Source organism: Denticeps clupeoides, chromosome 14, assembly GCF_900700375.1.
Source record: "Denticeps clupeoides chromosome 14, fDenClu1.1, whole genome shotgun sequence".
Taxonomy (NCBI): Eukaryota; Metazoa; Chordata; class Actinopteri; order Clupeiformes; family Denticipitidae; genus Denticeps; species Denticeps clupeoides.
The window spans coordinates 7,772,082-7,790,680 of record NC_041720.1 but is presented as its reverse complement, the minus strand read 5'-3'; the positions used below and the strand labels follow the sequence as shown (position 1 = coordinate 7,790,680).

Genomic DNA, 18,599 nt, shown 5'->3' with positions numbered 1-18,599 from the left:
TACATGGGGATTCGCATCCAAGTAGCACACTGACATTCCGAAAATCAACTTCCTCTGAACCTCAGATGTCTTTCAAAACAAGCATTCACTTCAAGAAAATTGCTCATTCTCATGGAATAATTATTTACAGTCTACCAGTTCGCGACTTCTGTGAGCCAAACAAATTGTGCTATTAACGCCGTCCCACATATCAGACTAATACACACATGCTTCGAGATAAACAAAAGCAATGGAAATTCTGGCTTCAGAATAAATTTCCTGTTGCATAGGATTTGTCAAAAAAAACAATTTACAGTGAAATTGCATTAGAAAGTAGGTTTTTCCCCCCCAAATTAAAATTAAGCAGCACCGTCTTTAAACTTTAGCTCACATGAGCAACAAATTAAGTACTATTCCCTTCCTTACATTAATGTCAGAAGTCACATCTTTAGCAAGAACATCATCGATGGTTGGCAATGCAACTTCACAGGATTTTGGAGGGACTTTGTTTTGCACAAGAACCCTTCTCAAAAAACAGGCTAACAAAACAGGCCAATTAAATGCTGGATTTCAGACATAAGTCAGTGTTCACTCCTGTGAAACGATCATATTATTCTAGAGGATCACGGGCGCCTATATCACCTGGGACCAGACCCTCTTGAGCTGAGCACTGTAAACATCACCATTAATGGAGAGGAGATCTCGAGATTTGCGGTGCCTACAAGTCATATATACATACAAGGATTCACATCAAAAAATCGTATTAGGTTGCCATCTGATTATTTTTCAAAAATGCGTTTGGTATAAAACTATGTGCGGCTTCATAAATACCTACTAAGGCGAGCTTATTTACATGGATGCTGGTCATGATGGTTTTACTCCATGCACAGCCTCAGTCTCCAAGAGCCGCCTGGGTCTGGTCGGGTACGGTCAAATGACAGTTCCACACATTCCGTGGTAAGGCTGTGGTCCGAGGCCGCACGATGCCACCACAGTACTTAAAAAAAATAAAAAAAACTTCATAATGTGATTTAGTGGTCCTGAAGCCTGAAAGCAACATTCCATGATGATTTAGAGACAACCTAAAAATAAATGTAAGAATTTACTGTTTAAAAAAAAATAGATTGTTCTTGGCATGTACCTGCGTGGACGCTGTATTCTTGTGGAGCCACGTTTGGTAAGGACTGACAAAAACAAATCTTACAGGATGCTATTTTCAGTATGAGGAGAACATTAAGCATGCAAGACACTTTCCTATGCCCTCTAACCATGTTATCATTTGAATTCCCAGAGAATCCGCTTCCTTCTGGTCCCATGCACACTGTCAATATCCTTACTGATGGTTTTTCTGCCTCAGTGGAGAAGGTCTGAATAATAATAACAGTAATAATAATAAGGACTGTCCTGGGTCTGTTTCTGTGTTATATGATGTGAAATGATTGCATTTGTCCAACACCATCCATGCCCTCCAGCGCTGATTAAATGCTTGTAAGCGACTGCAGGGGCCATTAACGTGGTGCCCCGCAGAAAAAAACGAATGACATCAAAATTGGAACAGCACTGAACCCTCTAGTGGGACCTGTGCCAATAAAAGCGTGTTAAGATGCTGTCTATAGGGTAAGTGGGGATGTATGCAAACCCATCTGTGCAGAAGGGACATCTCCAAGGGGTAGAAATGTCACTAACCAGGATGGAGTGCCCAAAGGGAACAGAGGGATGCCAGACTTAGGTGTCAATTCAACACAGCCCAGACAGTTTAAGTATGATTTAAAGCTTTGTAAAATGATTACTGGAGAAATATATAGGTTTTCGGGTTTTAGGTATCTCTCTCTCTCTCTCTCTATATATATATATATATATATATATATATATATATATATAATATGTGTGTGTGTAGATAGATAGATAGATAGATAGATAGATAGATAGATAGATAGATAGATAGATAGATGGTCTTTCACAGTACAGTCAGTTTCAGAATCACCATCACAGAGGTTTGCTGAACTAGGTGGTTCAAAGAGGCAAATCTATATCTATGTCACTATATATCCAACACCTCCCGGTGTGAGTATTTAGGGGCCTTGCAGTATGTTGGTTGGTTTTAGTTTAGGTCTATCAGACTGGCACGTTTAAAGGCACCGTCAAAAGTTGCAGGTATATTGAGATCAGGCCTCTTCAGTTACTAGATAATGAGACACAGCGTCTCAGTCCGGAATGTCCCTTCTTTAAATAGGCCCGATTCAGATAAGTGGCCCTAATTTCTGGCCACATGTGATCAAATTGAGTTCTTTTTAAATCCAAGGATATGTGTGACATTGGAAGGGAAGCGAAGTCACGTTTAGCAGCAAAAACGCAACACAATTTCCTAATAATACATTACTCGTGTCAAACAAACAGCTCTGCGCCGTGCATTTTGTATATTGCAGCATTTGCGCAGTCGCATCGGAGAGAAGGAGTGTCTGAATGTTCCCGCCCGGGGTCCGGTGGGGGTTAAACTGGGAGGGGTCCGCCGCGGAACGGGGGACGCCGAGCCTGCCGGGGGACAGTCGGCGGGAGGGACGGGACGCGGAAAGAGAGGTCCGGTGAGTTCGCCGCGTGTGCGGGATTTAAGATTTGCGGTGAAGTACCGAGTCGGGATCGGGTTCGAAGTTGATCGTCGCCGCCGCTGATGTCCCCCCGTCCTGTCACGCTGCACGTATGTACGTGTGCTGCACTTGTTAAAACGTGTGGGGGTTTTATTCTTTACATAGAAGCGGGTGGTAGTAGCCTAGTGGGTAACACACTCGCCTATGAACCAGAAGACCCGGGTTCGAATCCCACGTACTACCATTGTGTCCCTGAGCAAGACACTTAACCCTAAGTTGTTCCAGGGGGGGGACTGTCCCTGTAACTACTGATTGTAAGTCGCTCTGGATAAGGGCGTCTGATAAATGCTGTAAATGTTTATTTTAAAGCGTTTATTCGGTAGATATGGTAGATATCGGGGTGCGCGATTAAAGCGGGGAGAGTGGAGCTTCTGGAGTTCCTTCATGGTGTTAAGTGTTTGTGCCCACAAGAGACCTCCAGTGTCGCCTGAAATGTTCAGACTGTCCCAGATACCATTATTGTGACACTCGTATAGGAAAAGATGGATAAACGTGATAATACGCGGGTTAGTTGAATATAGTGGAACGTAATGAGTAAAGGGCAACGGCGAATGGATATTAATGAATTAACATCTACAGCATTTACCAGACGCCCTTATCTTACGATCAGTAGTTACAGGGACAGTCCCCCCCCCCTGGAGACACACAGGGTTAAGTGTCTTGCTCAGGGACACAATGGAAGTAAGTGGGGTTTGAACCTGGGTCTTCTGGTTCACAGGCGAGTGTGTTACCCACTAGGCTACTACCATTCCGGCTAAGGATTAAGGATAACAAGTGTCCAAAATATTAAAACCAGTTGCAGTTTGATCAGAAGCCACGTGCATAATGTGTTATAATATGGATTGGAGCTGTTTTTAATTCACTGGTGAGAAGGAGGAGGTGGGGGTTGAGGTTTTCATTAAAAAAAAAAATTTATAATAATAATAATTATTATTATTATAATTTAACGATTCTGCTGCCAGACCACTGACTGTGGAATGCATCGAGATTCTTTTCAGACCAGTGACGTGGCCGGCCTTTCATCTTCTCTTTCCCCCAAGGACACCTGCTCTTCTCACAATGTTCACACATCTTTCTGGCACCACCAGCGGGATGGAAATCCCCTGATCCATCCCCACACCCCTCACTTCACACAAACACATCCTCATCCAAATCCTCGTTCATTGTGAGGAAAAGGTGAAAATTTGGTAGCATTTATCATGAAATATGATTTTAATTTTTCATATGAGCTACACCTCTACATAGGCTGAGCTGTGTGAATTGGTCTGTATACTCATTATTGCCCCCGGCTGAAGGCACTTAAAAGCGTCGTTCAAAGTGTGAACATCTCTTTAATGAGACCCCAAACAACACTTGTTGAACAAAGTTTCCTTTCTCAGTAATTTACACAGCAAAAAAAAAAAAAGAAAAAACCCTCCACATGTAGCCCGTAAAATGTCTTCTTGTTTAATTCAGCGAGTCCCCTCGGGGGTCCCGGTGCACCAACCCCCACAACGTGGCTTTGTTGTGGTGGAAGTGGTGCCGTGGTCTGCACGAGGGCACGGGGTCCTGAGTAATTACTCTGAGCGCGCACACACACACACACTCGCACACACACTCGCACAAAGCGTGGCGGGGGTCCTGGAGTGTGTCGGAGGAGAGAACAAACGCGGCGGCCTGCCGAAGGCCGGCTGCAGCGGACGCTTGGCGCGGCACAAAAGGCCGTTTTGTCATGGAAACGCAGGCCCGTAGTAATCGTTGGACTGAGCCCTACATATGCTGCAGCCGGTGACTTACTGGCACGGGACAAAGGACACAAAAGTCAGGGCAACGTTATAGGGTCTAATGTTAATATGAACAAATGATCGCGTCATAAACTGGGAAAATATCAACATTTCCCAGGGACTATAGATAATAGGCTTCTGCTTTGGCTTAGGTTACTTTTCAAGCGATAGCGTTGAACAACCCAAGTAATGTTATATAGGAACAATTTCGATAACAATGTTAATTCTGACCGATTAGCTCGGAAGCGCACTGAGAGTACCGATTTCTCACGCCGCCAGGAACGTCCTTTATGCAACGATGCTTGCGTGCATTTTGATATGCCAATGCCAGGCTATACGAGCTCTCAAGCACAACAACACTACATCGGACTGAACTCCGTCCCCCCAAAATCTTGCACAAATTGCCACTTTACGTTCACTTTACTTTTTACCCATTTGCACACCTTCACCCTACCTGTTACACATGTTTTATGTTAAAAACATAAAAGTGTAATATTTGGTTATGTTTGCAATATTTGCATATTGGGTCACTGTATACTTGCAATATTTGCAATACTGTGGTCTATAGCAGTCGCTAAAGCATTTCGCTGCATATCATACCGTATACGATTGTGTATGTGTCAAATAAAATTTGAATTTGCTTAATTTAGCTTAGCTTACATTATCTTAACAATTGCTCTTTACTAGAGATTTTGATGAATGCTAAATGCTTGAATGGCGCATGACCGCTAGTATTTATATGGTAAAGAGTGTTGTATTGTGTCCTGGCACATAAACGGAATGTTTTTCCCATTTTTGTTGCTGGAGCACATTTGCCTTGTGAATTGGCCGATGCCGATTATGGCGAATTAGACTCGTCGTTTGGTTCCAACTGGGCACGAGCAGGAGCCATTAGCATCCGGGTTACCTGCTGGACGCGAGCTAAGTTCTGGCCGGTGACGGTGTTTAACCTCGGTTGTTATTGTAAGATTGTAAATCACATGCAGCTCTTGAGCATGAGGGCTTGACTTGTGTCCAACATTATTAAAGCTTTGTTTGCTTTGCACAGAGGGGATCTCACCGAGAGAGTTCAACTTTCAGCCGGGTGTATGGGATGTTGTTTTCATCCCTTCGAAATTATTAAGCGGAGGGCGCCGCGTATGGTAACAATTACCGCTGCGTGGAAACGTAACTCCTGGTTATTATATCTTATGGGGCCTTACACCCATTTAAACCAGCGCCCAGTAACACCCAGGACACCAGCCAAGGGTTGAATAATGACAGTTCTAAATAGCGAGAATGATTATTTTACTTCAGTTTGGTTTTCTGTTGCTGTAATATCGTAGCCTGGAGGTGCGTTCATCTCACATATGTTGCTTAGAAATCCATGGAAACCATTTGATGGTGTCCTTAATTGACCTTTTGATGGCATGCTTCCTGGCTTTGCTTTCTTTACACTATTGATGAGGCACAGCAAGGCAAATGGTCGCCATTGCAAGGACCAGATGGTCAATGAAAATAATAGATACAGCCTCATTAGTGGCAGTTGTTATTCAAGTGGTCAGTGTTTAGGTTTTAGGGTCCCATTTACCATAAAACTAAATTAAAGCTTGCAGTTTTACTGCCATGCAGAATGGCCCCTCATTCAATATTAAAAGATTGATTTGGTTGATTGAGTTTGTTTACAGGTGTCAAATTAGGTTATATTTACACTTATAATGATCTGGTAACCATTTAAAAGACACACATGCATTATTAATGATGACAAGGAGTGACCATATGCTGGTATAACACCTAAAAGGTGGCTGGAGCACATCTGTTAATGAGTTTTTCCAGTCCTTCCAGTTTTATTGCACATTTATATAGCAAAAGTCATTAAGAAGCAATAAATGACTGGTTGTAGCAGTACACACTGTCATCTATAACTTACATTGGCAACAGGTTCTGTCTTGTGTGCTTCCAGTAGAAATGCTGGATGCTTTGTTTGGGAGGCGTTATCGGTATTGGGATGAAGAGGAATAATGGGTGCAGTGTTAGTTGGTGTCTGGTGTTGGACCTCTTGGATTATAAAATAAGTTTTTTTTTGCGGTTCAGACGTTTCATTAGTTTGGAGTTTGGCTTGTCAGTAAATGTCAGCAGGTTTGGAGGTGTTCTCTTTCGGCCACTTCGTATTCATAGCTACCCAGAACCCACCCACCGAAGTGTCAAAAAGAGACGGGGGAGAGGAGGAAATGGACTTATGGACTTGTCTTTCAAGCTGAAGTCACTTCTGGGCCTATAGCCTGGCTTCATCACTAATCTATTTTTTTTAAGCTCCTTGATGTCTCTGTGGCCCCGATGCATAAGAAGGCCCTCTCTGTTCTCCGCTGCCTGAAATGCTGGCGTGAGGAATTTGCGGTGGATTTTCTACCTAATTAAACCCCATTCTCTCATGCGAGTGGCCATTTTTTTAAATGATGTTGGAATGCGATAGGCTTTGCTGGCCTTGGCTTGTTATTTTTTTGGCTAAGCCAGCATTTTTACAACATTAAGCTCGTTGTTTTGGGCTTTTCAAAGCCACATAGTCCAACAAAGGACACCCTTTGTCAATATTTGAGATGCTGAGACACCAAAAGTCATACAACCTGCATATATTCCAGATTTTTTTATCTTAACTGACACTTTATAAGCAGTCTTTGGTGGTATGTTGGCATTATGCAGATGGCCAAGACTCCATACACTTTTTTTTTTTTTTTTTTTTACACTACGGCAAGTCTGTGTTGCACACTTCTGCAGTCATCCCACCATTCCGAGTTTACAGAATCCAGAACACCAGTGAACACTGGTGCGAGTCTACACGAAACCTGAGAGTCTACATGGAAAAGGAAGAGAAGGCAGCGGTCGGAGAAACATACTTTTTGCCCAAACCAAACAGTTTGTCCTTGGCAAGCACTCATCGTATTTTAATGTATGGAAGAAAAAGAGATATGTGGACTCAGCTGAACTGACAGGCATGCCAGAACAGCAGGTCTGGTCTTGGCCTATAAAAGAGAAAAGAGGTCATAGTTAATAAGTCAAACTGGATGGATCTCATTCATGTTTGCCCAAACTGTGACTCTTTTTTTTCTGGCCTACTCCTCCTCTTTCACCTGAACATTGAACATTGTCCAAAATAGCTTGTATTAAACTCTCATGAATTTTTATCAGGAACTGAGACCGCTTTGCCATATAAGGTATGGTAATAAAGATTGCAGTGCTCTCACAGCCATATTGTTTTGTGGCTTTGCTAGAGACTGGACCTTTTGGTCGAGTCTGGGGAAAGTGGCGACGGAGTCCAGGAACGCGGCGGCGGAGTGGTGGATGAAACCTCAGAGCAAACCTCAGCGAGGCCTCGCTGAAAACCCGTGAATCAGTGAGGCCGTTTCACAGTACGTTTGGACTTATCGGTGTTGCCGTTCTCTGTAATGACGGGCTGCCAAAAAACCATGCGCCAGGGTGTCTTCGGAAGTGTTTCACCGCTAAAGAATCTCATCTCTGTCAGTCGGTGGGCTCCTTCATATGGCTCATGCTGCCCAAGACTGCAGATTGCCCATGATTTGTCTGTGATGTCCACCAAGACGAAGTGTCTTTGCATTTTGTTTCGGGATCGAAGTGTAAACTCAGGATGTTCTGCTCCCCTTTGCAGAAGTTATTATTAGGCAGGACTCTTTCTGGGTGCAATGACGTCGTGCTTTTTCCCCCACAATGCATCCCATGTTCCCAACGAGAGCTCACTGAGTCTTCTTATACACAGCTGTGTTTAATTACAGATGTTGTACGGCTGGCTTTTCCCACTTCTGTTCCCAGCTCAGATAAACCACCCGACACAGACTGTACAAACCGACGACTTACGTCACGTTTTCTGTATGGTAGAGTTGTTTTTTTTTACCTGTAGTACAGATATACTGCCTCGTGGCAACTTGCGCTAGATGTTAGATTTGAGTTTTTTTAACGTCCCTTTAGGTTATGAGAAAACTTTCCAACTCACTTTATTTTCCATTTCCATAGGGACACATTCATCTTATGAGTTTACTGGTCCACCACTAGATCACTCATTCAGATGTTCTGCAAATGTACCAATAGCACCAGCCATGTTGTTGGAAGACGGTGTATAATCGAACCTGTTGCCCCATATCTGCCATTCTCCTTCTGCATTAACAGCTGATTGACTGAAGGCGCACATGTGCAGAGCAATACAGATCAAATGTGCCTTTATTAATAAAAAAAAAAAAATCACAACCAGTCCCTTAGGTGATCTTAAATAGGATTTATCTCTGGCACTTAGTGTGCTATTGTTCTGTATCTGTCAGACTTGCTTCATTTAGCAGAAGCCTCAGCACGTGACACAGGGTTTCTTGGCTCGAGACGTTATTATTTTCCATTCCGTCCAGCGCTTGTGAGCTAGGGCGGTAGGGAGAGAGGGAGCCTCTCCCCAGTTCCCAGTGGTGAGATCAGTTCTGTGGCAGCCCCTCGTTACGTAAGCCCATAGACCGGAGACTTTACGGGACTGTTTACATATTCCTTTTTAGCTGCAGAGAGATCCTCTGCACCGGAGTTGGGGAAGTGCTTTGTTTTTCTGTAAACATGGCATAAAACTTGACATTTGGGAAATGTCAGCAAAACACAATTTCCTGCATTTCACACAATCGGCTGGGCTATAGAGGGTGGAGGGTGCGCCTGATTGCTGAAACGCGGTATTGAGCACATTGAATGGAACGTTTCCGTGAAATTGTGGAGCAGTGGCTGGGTTCTCAGGCATGTTTGACCTTAGGTGTATCCATGACGATAGCATCTCAGGGAGACATGGAAGGGCAGGCCAGCCCTGGTAACCTTTATGTCAAAAATGGTGATAAGAACTGAGGTCTTCCATTGGTCAGTGGACAGCTGACAGGAAGGAAACCCTAGCCATAGGATGTGGCCAGTTCCTGTGCTTATATTGGGTTGTATTAGGTTTAGAGACTAAAAAAGAATCACAGAGATAAGATAAAAACATAGCACAGAAGGTTGCAAGTCCACCTAGAAACAAGTTAGGGCTCTTTTCCTTTTCAGCAGAAAAAACAGCCCGAAATCAGCCAAACAGGACTGTTCCCCATCAACGTCATGTCGACAGAATTCCCCACTCAGTTTGTGTCAGTGAACTGGTCGGGAAGGCTTTTGTCCCTGATAGGTGTTGAGAGGTGTTCGTTCATAGCTGATTGGGCAAGAAGAACAGAGACCCGGCCTTCTGCTCTCTCACATCAAGATCATTTCCATGTCTCTGGCTCTGTGGTCAGGGCATACTGTGCTCAGTATAAAAACCTGCTGTAAAAATAAAGCACGCAGTTGGTGGATGCTGGATTTTTTTTTTCTGTTCTGCCAAGTCCACTGGATAAGCTCTGAAATTCCTCATAGTCTAAATGGTTATTTATTCCAGACCTCTAAGCCTAAGTGTGCTTGGCATTTTGAAAATGGGGATTTAAAGGCCATTTCCATCCTTAATTTCACAAAGAGACCTTTATTTACTTTATCCGGGATAACGCAGCCTGTACATTTTCTCATTAAATTCTCTGACATCTTAGTGGCAAATCATTGCTAAGATTTAAAAGGACCTATCATATTCTGACAGCACCACTGGATATGTGAATGCAGAGGCTGCTTCTGTTTGTGTGTGTGTGTGTGTGTGTGTGTGTGCTTAGGAATACATTCCGTGGGTATGTCTGTGGTCTTGCTGTGTTTACATGGGCTTAGGCTTGACCACAGCATCCTGGTCATTAGAATGTTTCCCTGGTGACAGCGGGGGGCCAGGTGCTGAAGACAAATTCCAACACTGATCCAACTGGGACCGTGAAAGTTGTTTTCATTTATCACAACAATCAACTAAAAGGACTGGCAAAAAAGTACAACATATGGCTACAATAACACCATGACCAGCATCATCATCATCATCAACAACAAATGTCTTCGTCCTCCAGGTCTTGGATCATTATTTCCCTCCCCTTGTTTCACTGCCTTGTTTGTGTATGGATGATTTGAATGGGAGTGCAGACGACCAGATCTTAAGTGGCAGTCTGTTCCCAGTCCTTCAAGTGCACCCAGTCCTGAAGGCATGAATGGATGGGATATTTAATCAGTGTTGGCTGTGATGAATCATCTCGGGGCCAGGGTGACTGAGCCATGGCATCTGGAGGGTGAATGGAAGTCCTGTGCCCGGCCACTCGTCCCGCTTTGTGGCCCCATCTCACTCCTCCCTTGCTGACAAAGGAGGCAGAATAAAGAACTGTGTGCCTGATACACCCCACGTGTCTAAAGTTACTGTTCATTACAATGCAGTGTTACTAAAAATGAGATCTGGGACAAGATATGCTCTTAGAACAGAATCGGATTTTTAAGGGATACAAAATATTTTGATGAAAACAAGGAACTTTGAGCCCTTAGTTATGAAAAAATAATCATGACACCATGCATTTCAGTCATGCTCAGCTGTGTCACTTCCCTAAGGCTAGGGGCTTAAGAAACGTGACAAGGGGACAACAAAACAGTGCTTTTATTAACAGTGAACTAACGTGTACAACAGAACAGCAGACTCAGCACAGCTAACCAACATAAGAACAACCTAAAGGAAGGGGCGGTCTAGAGGGGACAAAAGGTGCACATAAACATACACATGCTAACACAGGCTAACAACTCGGAGTCTATCACACAAGCAAAGCATACGAATGAGTTCCTCCAGCGATCTCCGTGGGCCCTGGGGACCTCCCGAAAGAGTAATGGCCTAGTAGACCCTGGGGACCTACTTCTCTGAAGTATAGGTGGTGGTGGTGACCATTAGTCAGAATGTAGATGGAGCTGGTAGGCTTCAACTCCACCCACAAAGTAAACCTAAAGGGACGTAACAAGCTGTTCCAATGGATCTGGCAAGCTTTTTGTCATTTGTCCAGAACAGTAAGAATTGTCACATGCTAATCGTGACTGGCTAATTAAATAAACCTTCAACTGCAGCAGCTAAGCTGACATTTTGACCTAGCAGAAGTAACAAGGTTTATTGCTAATCAGTGCAGGCATTATTCTCTTTGACAGTAGCTATTATGTGTTCTGGATAGCCAAGAGCAATAGCTAATACGTCAATTTCGTATGCAAAATATAATCTGTTGCTCTGTACATGAACGCAGTTTCAGTCAGTTTAGCATTTACCATTAGCAATTTGGACATGTTTTAACTCAAACAATGATTTCAGCTGAATTTTTTTTAAATCTTTTTTTTTCGGCTGAATTTGTTATTATCAAGGGCGTGTTCATCTAATACCCTCCGGGTTTATCTGTACAATTAGACACAAGTCAAGTTACACCTGAGTAACACTATGCTAATATGAGGCCTCCTTTGGTTTTGTAGATAGCGCGCTACATCAAAGAATGGGTGAGAGTAAGGCATTGGGTACACAAAATTAATAACATGAAGGATCCTATCATGCTAGTCATTTTGACTACCCCAATGTTAAGTACTTTTGTTTAGCCTGAACCCAGAAGAGGAATCAACTGCGGAGGCACACCAAAATTTATGCTTGGGACCCGCCTAGCCCAAGTCGGGGACCCCGCCCTTCTGCCCACAGTGAGAGCACAACAGCCTCTGTCTTACCCAGGGAGGAAACAGCCTCCTTCTCCCCAGGCCCTGCCCTGTGTCCCAGGCTTCCTTTTGCTTAGCTCAGCTTCCCTCCTCTGCTGGTTCCAGAAATTTCCACCTTCCCCCATCCTGACAAGACTTTCCCAGGGGAAGTTGCCACATGCCCGCTGTTCTACTGCTCCACATACTGGCACTAATCTATGCTCACGTTTGACCAGTTTAGTCTGATGTTAAATGTTTGCTTCCAATTAAATAATAAATCCCAGGGTCCCTTTTCATTATTATTAGTGTGTGACGCACAGCACTGACTTCCTGTGCCTATAATTGTTCGGTCTGTTCTTACCGTAGACTTGTCATCTACTGGCACAAGAAACGTGGATGAAATATAATAAAGCTACTCAGAACAATGGGCACATTCAACATTGTTATTTGTAAACTCATTAAATATGATTTGTTGCCCTGTCTCGCGTTTTGGTCCAAAGTCTGATGCATGCCAACGATTATTAAATGGAAGTAAACAAAATGGCAAGCAAGTTGGGAAAAAAACATTGTTGTGCCCTGGCAGGTGCTGGCTGATCCATCGCTGAGCTGCGGTCACGTTTTTGGCAGGGCTCGCCTCTGGATGAAGGCCGGGTCTTTGTTCGGGGGACCTTGCAGGGGTGTAGCTGCAGGAATGCTCTCTTCCTGTTTCTACCCTTTCATCATTACCAAGGGCCGTATCTGCAAATCGCTGCCAGACACCTGTAGAGCACAATGGCCTTTTTAATCTTAACCAACGCCTCTACCGCACGTCTCCTTATTTTACACGGTCTATCTCTCTCTTGTAGTAGTAGCGATGTTTTAGTTATGGTATGCTGGTTGAGACAAGAGCCCCAGTCACAGCTCTGTGTTCCCAGGTGGTCAGCTACCGTTTCTGCTGCCGCGCTCCACCAGACTCCACGCCCAAAATATATACTCAACGTGACTAATGAGGTGCAGGCAAAAACCATTACACTGTAGTTTGTGTCTTAGCATGGAGCCACATATGGGTGTGCATGTTTTTGTAAGTGCCATGAGTGGGTGTGGGTCCTGGAGAGGGTGTAGCAGGAAAGATGGGGTTTTGTCCAGGGGAAGGCGTGAAACATCGCCTGTTTCCCACTTTCCATAATCGATCATTTCGCCTCCTTCCTCTTGTCCTGCCGCGGAGGAAACTCACCATCCGGGCTGCAGCTTGCAGCTGTTTAATCCACGGGAACATCATGCGTGGATTTTCCGCCTCGTCTATTTATAGTCATTACAGACGCAGCATGCAACTGTTCACCATGTTTATATCGTCTTATATCGATAAGGCCAGAGCACATCACAGTAATTTACAATTTGCATTAGCATCCGACATTTAAAGCATATTTTCCATCCAGTCCGTTGAGGAAGACATTCGTGCTAAATTCCCTATATTGTCATTTAATTATATGAGGCTGTGTTTAGAATGATGATTAAAAGTGAGATGAGAACCCAGACTTGGCCGACCCTGAGAGAACCTTGACTGCTGCAGTATTTCCTTGTTTTTTAATTTGAACAGAAAAGCTCAACTTTATAATGATGTCATTTTCCAAGGCAGATGGGCATTCCTTCGCATACATTATTAATAGAGTTACTCGCTTACACACACACACACACACACACACACACAATCAACAAGTCTTCTGCATGTCACTGAAGTGTGCCCTACGAAGCCTCTGTGCATTCCGCTGCACTGATCCCACCCTGGCGCAGCCTGTGCTTTTTTGTTATTATAAAGAAAGCGGAGGTCAGGGGTCATGTGGGTGTCGTTATAAGAGAGCAGATGGCCAATGGGAGAGGCATATACAAAATAAAGAGATGCTGGTTGGGCGGCAACCATTCACATGGTCTTGTATGGTTGCCAATTGTTTAGGGAGGAGACGATCACAAAGCCTTCAACCGTTCTCTGTCTGGGTCTCAGCGAGTAGTGGTCCTGAACCATCCCGTCTACATTTTTTCTTCTGCTTTTATTTACTGTAAAGACCTGCTACCTCCTCGAGGCGTACTGGCTTATGGGAGTAATATTTGTGACTAATATTTGTGTAGTTTAGTGAGCGCTCCTGGACTGTGTGTGTGTTGAGAGCTGGATTGTCCGGATGAGTTCCTCAGGTTGTGTTTATTCACTCCTGCCCCTTCTGGGGGTTAAAGTTCAGTGGTGTGTGTACTGGGGCAGTGTCTACTCGCTCCGCATTCTGTTGTGCGATGCCTGTCTCACCCTGCTGTTCCCTACTCCAAAGCCCCAGGGTGGGTGGTGCTGTGCTTAACCGGTAGAACAAAAGTTTGTGTCTGTCGCCCCCAGCCCCTGACCCCAGCTGTCTATCACAGAATATGAGAGGATATGAGAAAAGGGACGGATGGAGTCTCTCGAACAAAACACAGACTCATAAAAATATCTATTTAAGATCAATTTGGGAAGCCTGAAACTCCTGTGACATACAAAATAATTAAGTTTCATAATAATAATAAGCATGATAATAGTATAATAATTTCACAAAACACTAGCATTACAACTGTTGGTCAAATATACAACATGCAATGAATATTTGGGTCTGAGGTCAGTAGTAAAATAGTGCTTCATAATTGCACAATAAGCAAATTGTTGAGAAATCTGTGGTACAAAAATTGTACAACAAAAATGGTACAACTACATGCTTGAGTGATCCATGCAAGTATTTTAGATTTTTAAAAGTGAATGACAAACCACAGCAATTTACCCCAGCAAAAATAAATGGAGATGAGAATGAAGCTTGCTCTTGTGCAGGAGTGTGTAATGGAATGTGGAGTAGTGGGCTGTTTAGATTTGGGGTGGAGGGGTGTTGTAAAGGGGGTCCCGGCCGCGACGAGCTCGCACAAGGCTGGCTGTGTTAATGACAGATGCCCCTCCCTCCTCTGTTCCTGCAGATGAGACGCAGAGAGACGAACAGCTGGACTAGTGAGGGAACGAGGAGCGTGAAGAGGAGAACACAGCCGAGAGAGCCGTGCATGTGAACGTGCTCATGAGGAATACAGCGACGCAACAGACCAGCCCGAGGACAGTGAAGAGATCAATGATCAGCACAAGGCAGCAGCACTGAAGAATATGTTGAGAGTTTTGAGGTGTGCTAAGGACAGAAGTCATCACTGGTAAATAACTCATAAGAAAATATTAATAGTCTACTAATATTAGAAACAATCTTTCATTAGTTATAACTGCAGAAACGGTAAACGTTAGCTAATATTAATTCCTACATAGGCTGGGCCTGTAAAGGGGCCAAGGGATGTGTAAGGGGAGACATTTTTGCTTTTTGGAAGACTTTATAAGTATTTAAAAAAATGTAACATTGAAAAAAAAACTGTATTGGCTATGTAAAACAAAAACTGTAAACTCTTGTATTGATTGTACATTTCAGAAGTTGGACATATATGTTCTCATTGAGAATCATAGGCATTCACTTTACATCAATGTTTTTGTAATTAAATCATGAAAATAAATAACCCAAAATATTTTCTAGTATGTCCCTGTTCTTGGGGAAAATTGCATTTTGCCTGCATAAGTAAATGCTATTTTCTGCTCTTTTCTATTCAGATCAGTATGGGAAACACAGACAGCCAGTACAGCAGTTTCATTCTTCCAGGAAAGTCCAAGCCATGCTCACTGAAGCTGCCCTCTTCCAAAGATCAAGCCATATCTGCTCACAGTTGGTGGAGGGGTACAGAAGTAGGTGGAGGATATAAGGCAGGGCTCTCTTCTCAGAACAGCCCCCCATACCTCTCCCAGCACTATGACTATATGAGTAAAAACGATATTGACAGCAAACAGACCGCAAGCTCACCACTGCTGTGTGAAAGAGGTAAAAGAAATGGTGAATACTCTGGTAATGGGCTACAGACCCTGGAGAGGACTTCCTCACCCCCACTGGGGAGTAGAGGAAGCCCCAAAGTTCTTTTCAGTCAAGATGGGACCCTCCGTGTGGAGTTTACCAACACCCGGCGAGAGCAAGAGGCCGAGGAAGAGGTCTTCAGACCTAATGCTCCAAATAATCGCACCAGTAAGGGCAGCTCTCTCAGTTCAGACGGCTCCTGGTATGACTCTCCTTGGGGTAATAGTGCGGAGCTGAGTGACAACGTCTTTCATCCCAACCCGACAGTGAACCAGCCTGCCACTTTTTCCTCCTTTGCTTGCAATGAAGATGCTATTTACCCTGCTAATGGGTACCACAATGACACATACGCCTCAGAGAACTCTAGTAATGGCTTCAGTCACAGTTTCATGTACGGGACAGGTAATGGAGGGGGGAATGGCAGCCAATACAGCAGCAGTGGTTACCACAGCAATGGCTACAACACCTGTTCATCCGGCCGTACAGAGGACAGCGGCATTGGGGACTCTCTCGTGGCCTTGCAGGAGGGGCTTTACCACTACAGCAACCCAAACCTTGTCAGCTCTTTCCCCTTCCCCACCACTGCTGCTCTCCAAGAGCCGCCTCCCCGCCATGACCATCATGCTTCCTTGGCCTCTGCCCTCGATTCAGCCGTGGGCCAGAGTGAGGAGTTGGCTTCAGAAACCGTCGGTACACCATACTCCTCGCTCACTCTCCCGTGCCGCAAGTCAGCACCCGTCGCCGGGAGCAACACCAGGAAGGACTCTCTGAAGAGTCGCATCAGAAGGCTCAGTGACTGGACAGGCAGCTTGAGCAGAAAAAAGAGGAGGTTGCAGGTGAGTGAGCAGATCAATAGGTTGGTGACAACCCACTGATCCGTGGAGACACCAATTGCTGTTCTTTGTTCAGCCAGGTGTAGTCTAATGCTGGAGGTCCAAGATATGGTCAATGATAGCAGTTGATAGTGTTAACATACCTCATGTATTATGAAAAACACAAGCAATATTTCTGTTTGAGGAGAGGAAAAAGAAACTTTCTATTCCCAAGATGAAAGTCGTAAGTTGTCATGAAATGTCCCTGTAACTACTGATTGTTAGTAAGTTTATTTAAGAGCTTCATAAGAGTACTGTCTTGTCTGTATGCGATAAATGTGTCTTCTAGATGAACATGAATGTGAAGATCTGTAGCATCTTCTGGAAGTTTCCTCAGCAGTTCTTCCAATGTCATGTCCTTCAGGAACCCTACATGAATGAGTCCAGTGACATGTTTGGAGCCAACAGTGTGACCACAGATTCCCAGTCCAGCATCCCTCACTGGGGCCTCAGCCTTCCCTCAGCCCAGCAGGCCCACACACATTCCACATTTGGCTCATCCACTTGCCTCCCCAGTCAGGCCTGCCACAGTGACGTACTAAGGCAGAACATCTACCAGAACTTCATGCAAGAGCTGGAGACTGCTGGGAGTGGCAGCGGTGGTACAGTGGAGGGGGTCCAGACATCGGAGGGAGATGGTGAGCAGGGAAATGGTGACCTCGGGGAAAGCAGCAGCGGCTCTCTGGGCTCTCTGGAGCAGCTGGACCAACTGTTTGAGAAGGAGCAGGGTGTGGTGCGGAGGGCTGGATGGTTGTCTTTTAAACCCCTCATCACCCTCCACAAGGAGCGGAAGCTGGAGATGGTAGCACGTCGCAAGTGGAAGCAATACTGGGTGACCCTCAAAGGTAATTGGATTTTGCTAGTGTACAAAACCATTTCTTTGTACAAAACCATTTTTACTATTTTTACACCAGTTCACAAAAGTACATCGTATGAGAACAAAGCCAAAAAATGCCTAGTAACAAGACACGCTGTCTTCACTCTTCACTAGGATGCATGTTGCTCTTCTATGAGACTTATGGTAAGAGCTCCATAGAGCCAGACATGTCCCCATGCTTGGCTCTGCTGGCTGAGGACAGCATCGTCCAGGCTGTTCCAGAGCACCCCAAGAAGGAGAATGTGTTCTGCCTGAGCAATGCTTTTGGAGATGTCTACCTCTTCCAGGTAGGTGCACTGGTTCTATTAGATCCTGGTTATCTGCATGTGTCCCTTTTGGCTCATTGTTCGGGTTAAGGGACTACTTACAGCATTCTTAACCATGATGAATCGCCACTTGTACCTGGCAGTAGTTTCACTGACTGTCTTCGACTTGTGCGTATCAAGACCACAAGTAATGTGGTAATGTTACTTAGATGGAAACAGAACCCTCATTCTTAACCAGAGTCCAAACGGCACAATGAATATTACCAAAAAGGAATTATTAATGCTATATAACATTTCATTTGACCATTTCTGGACATGTGGACCCACAGAAAGTCTGATTTAAGGCTGATGCATGTACAGAACAAAATATATCATTGTAGGTTATGATTCTTCCTTACTGTTCTTTAGGATAATAAGTATGTTGGGTTTGCACAAGCTCTGGCCTTGTTGGCAGCTTCACAGCTGGGACTGGAGTCACAAATCTGCCACAGTCAAGACATTTCTGTGGCCTCAAACTGCATGGCTGCAAGAATTGTGCTCCTATTTCTCTTGGCCATGTGGCCTAAGTTGGTCCCAGGCTGAGCTGAAGACAGCACTGTTTGCTCAGCCTTCATAATACTATCTTGGCCTGAATGGACCGTTTTACCTCCTTTGATTCAGTTATGATGTATTTACACCCGCACACAAATTGCATTGTTGGTGCCT

At 44.4% G+C, this 18,599-nt stretch overlaps 1 protein-coding gene across 5 annotated transcripts in view; it reads left to right on the top strand.

Annotated features, from left to right (window-relative positions):
• Positions 1–2,483: 2,483 nt before the first annotated feature.
• Positions 2,484–18,599, top strand: part of tiam2b (TIAM Rac1 associated GEF 2b) — a 31,835-nt gene continuing 15,719 nt past the window's right edge. For 2 of the 5 annotated variants that reach the window (XM_029002712.1, XM_029002707.1), the window contains exons 1-5: positions 2,538–2,674; positions 14,921–15,142; positions 15,585–16,715; positions 17,116–17,596; positions 17,743–17,915. In XM_029002712.1, the coding sequence (XP_028858545.1) occupies positions 15,591–16,715; positions 17,116–17,596; positions 17,743–17,915 (1,779 nt within the window). In that variant the 5' untranslated portion in view covers positions 2,538–2,674; positions 14,921–15,142; positions 15,585–15,590. Of the gene's footprint in view, positions 2,679–14,920; positions 15,143–15,584; positions 16,716–17,115; positions 17,597–17,742; positions 17,916–18,599 lie in introns of all 5 variants that reach the window. The other 3 variants (XM_029002709.1, XM_029002710.1, XM_029002708.1) reach the window with 3 other exon arrangements.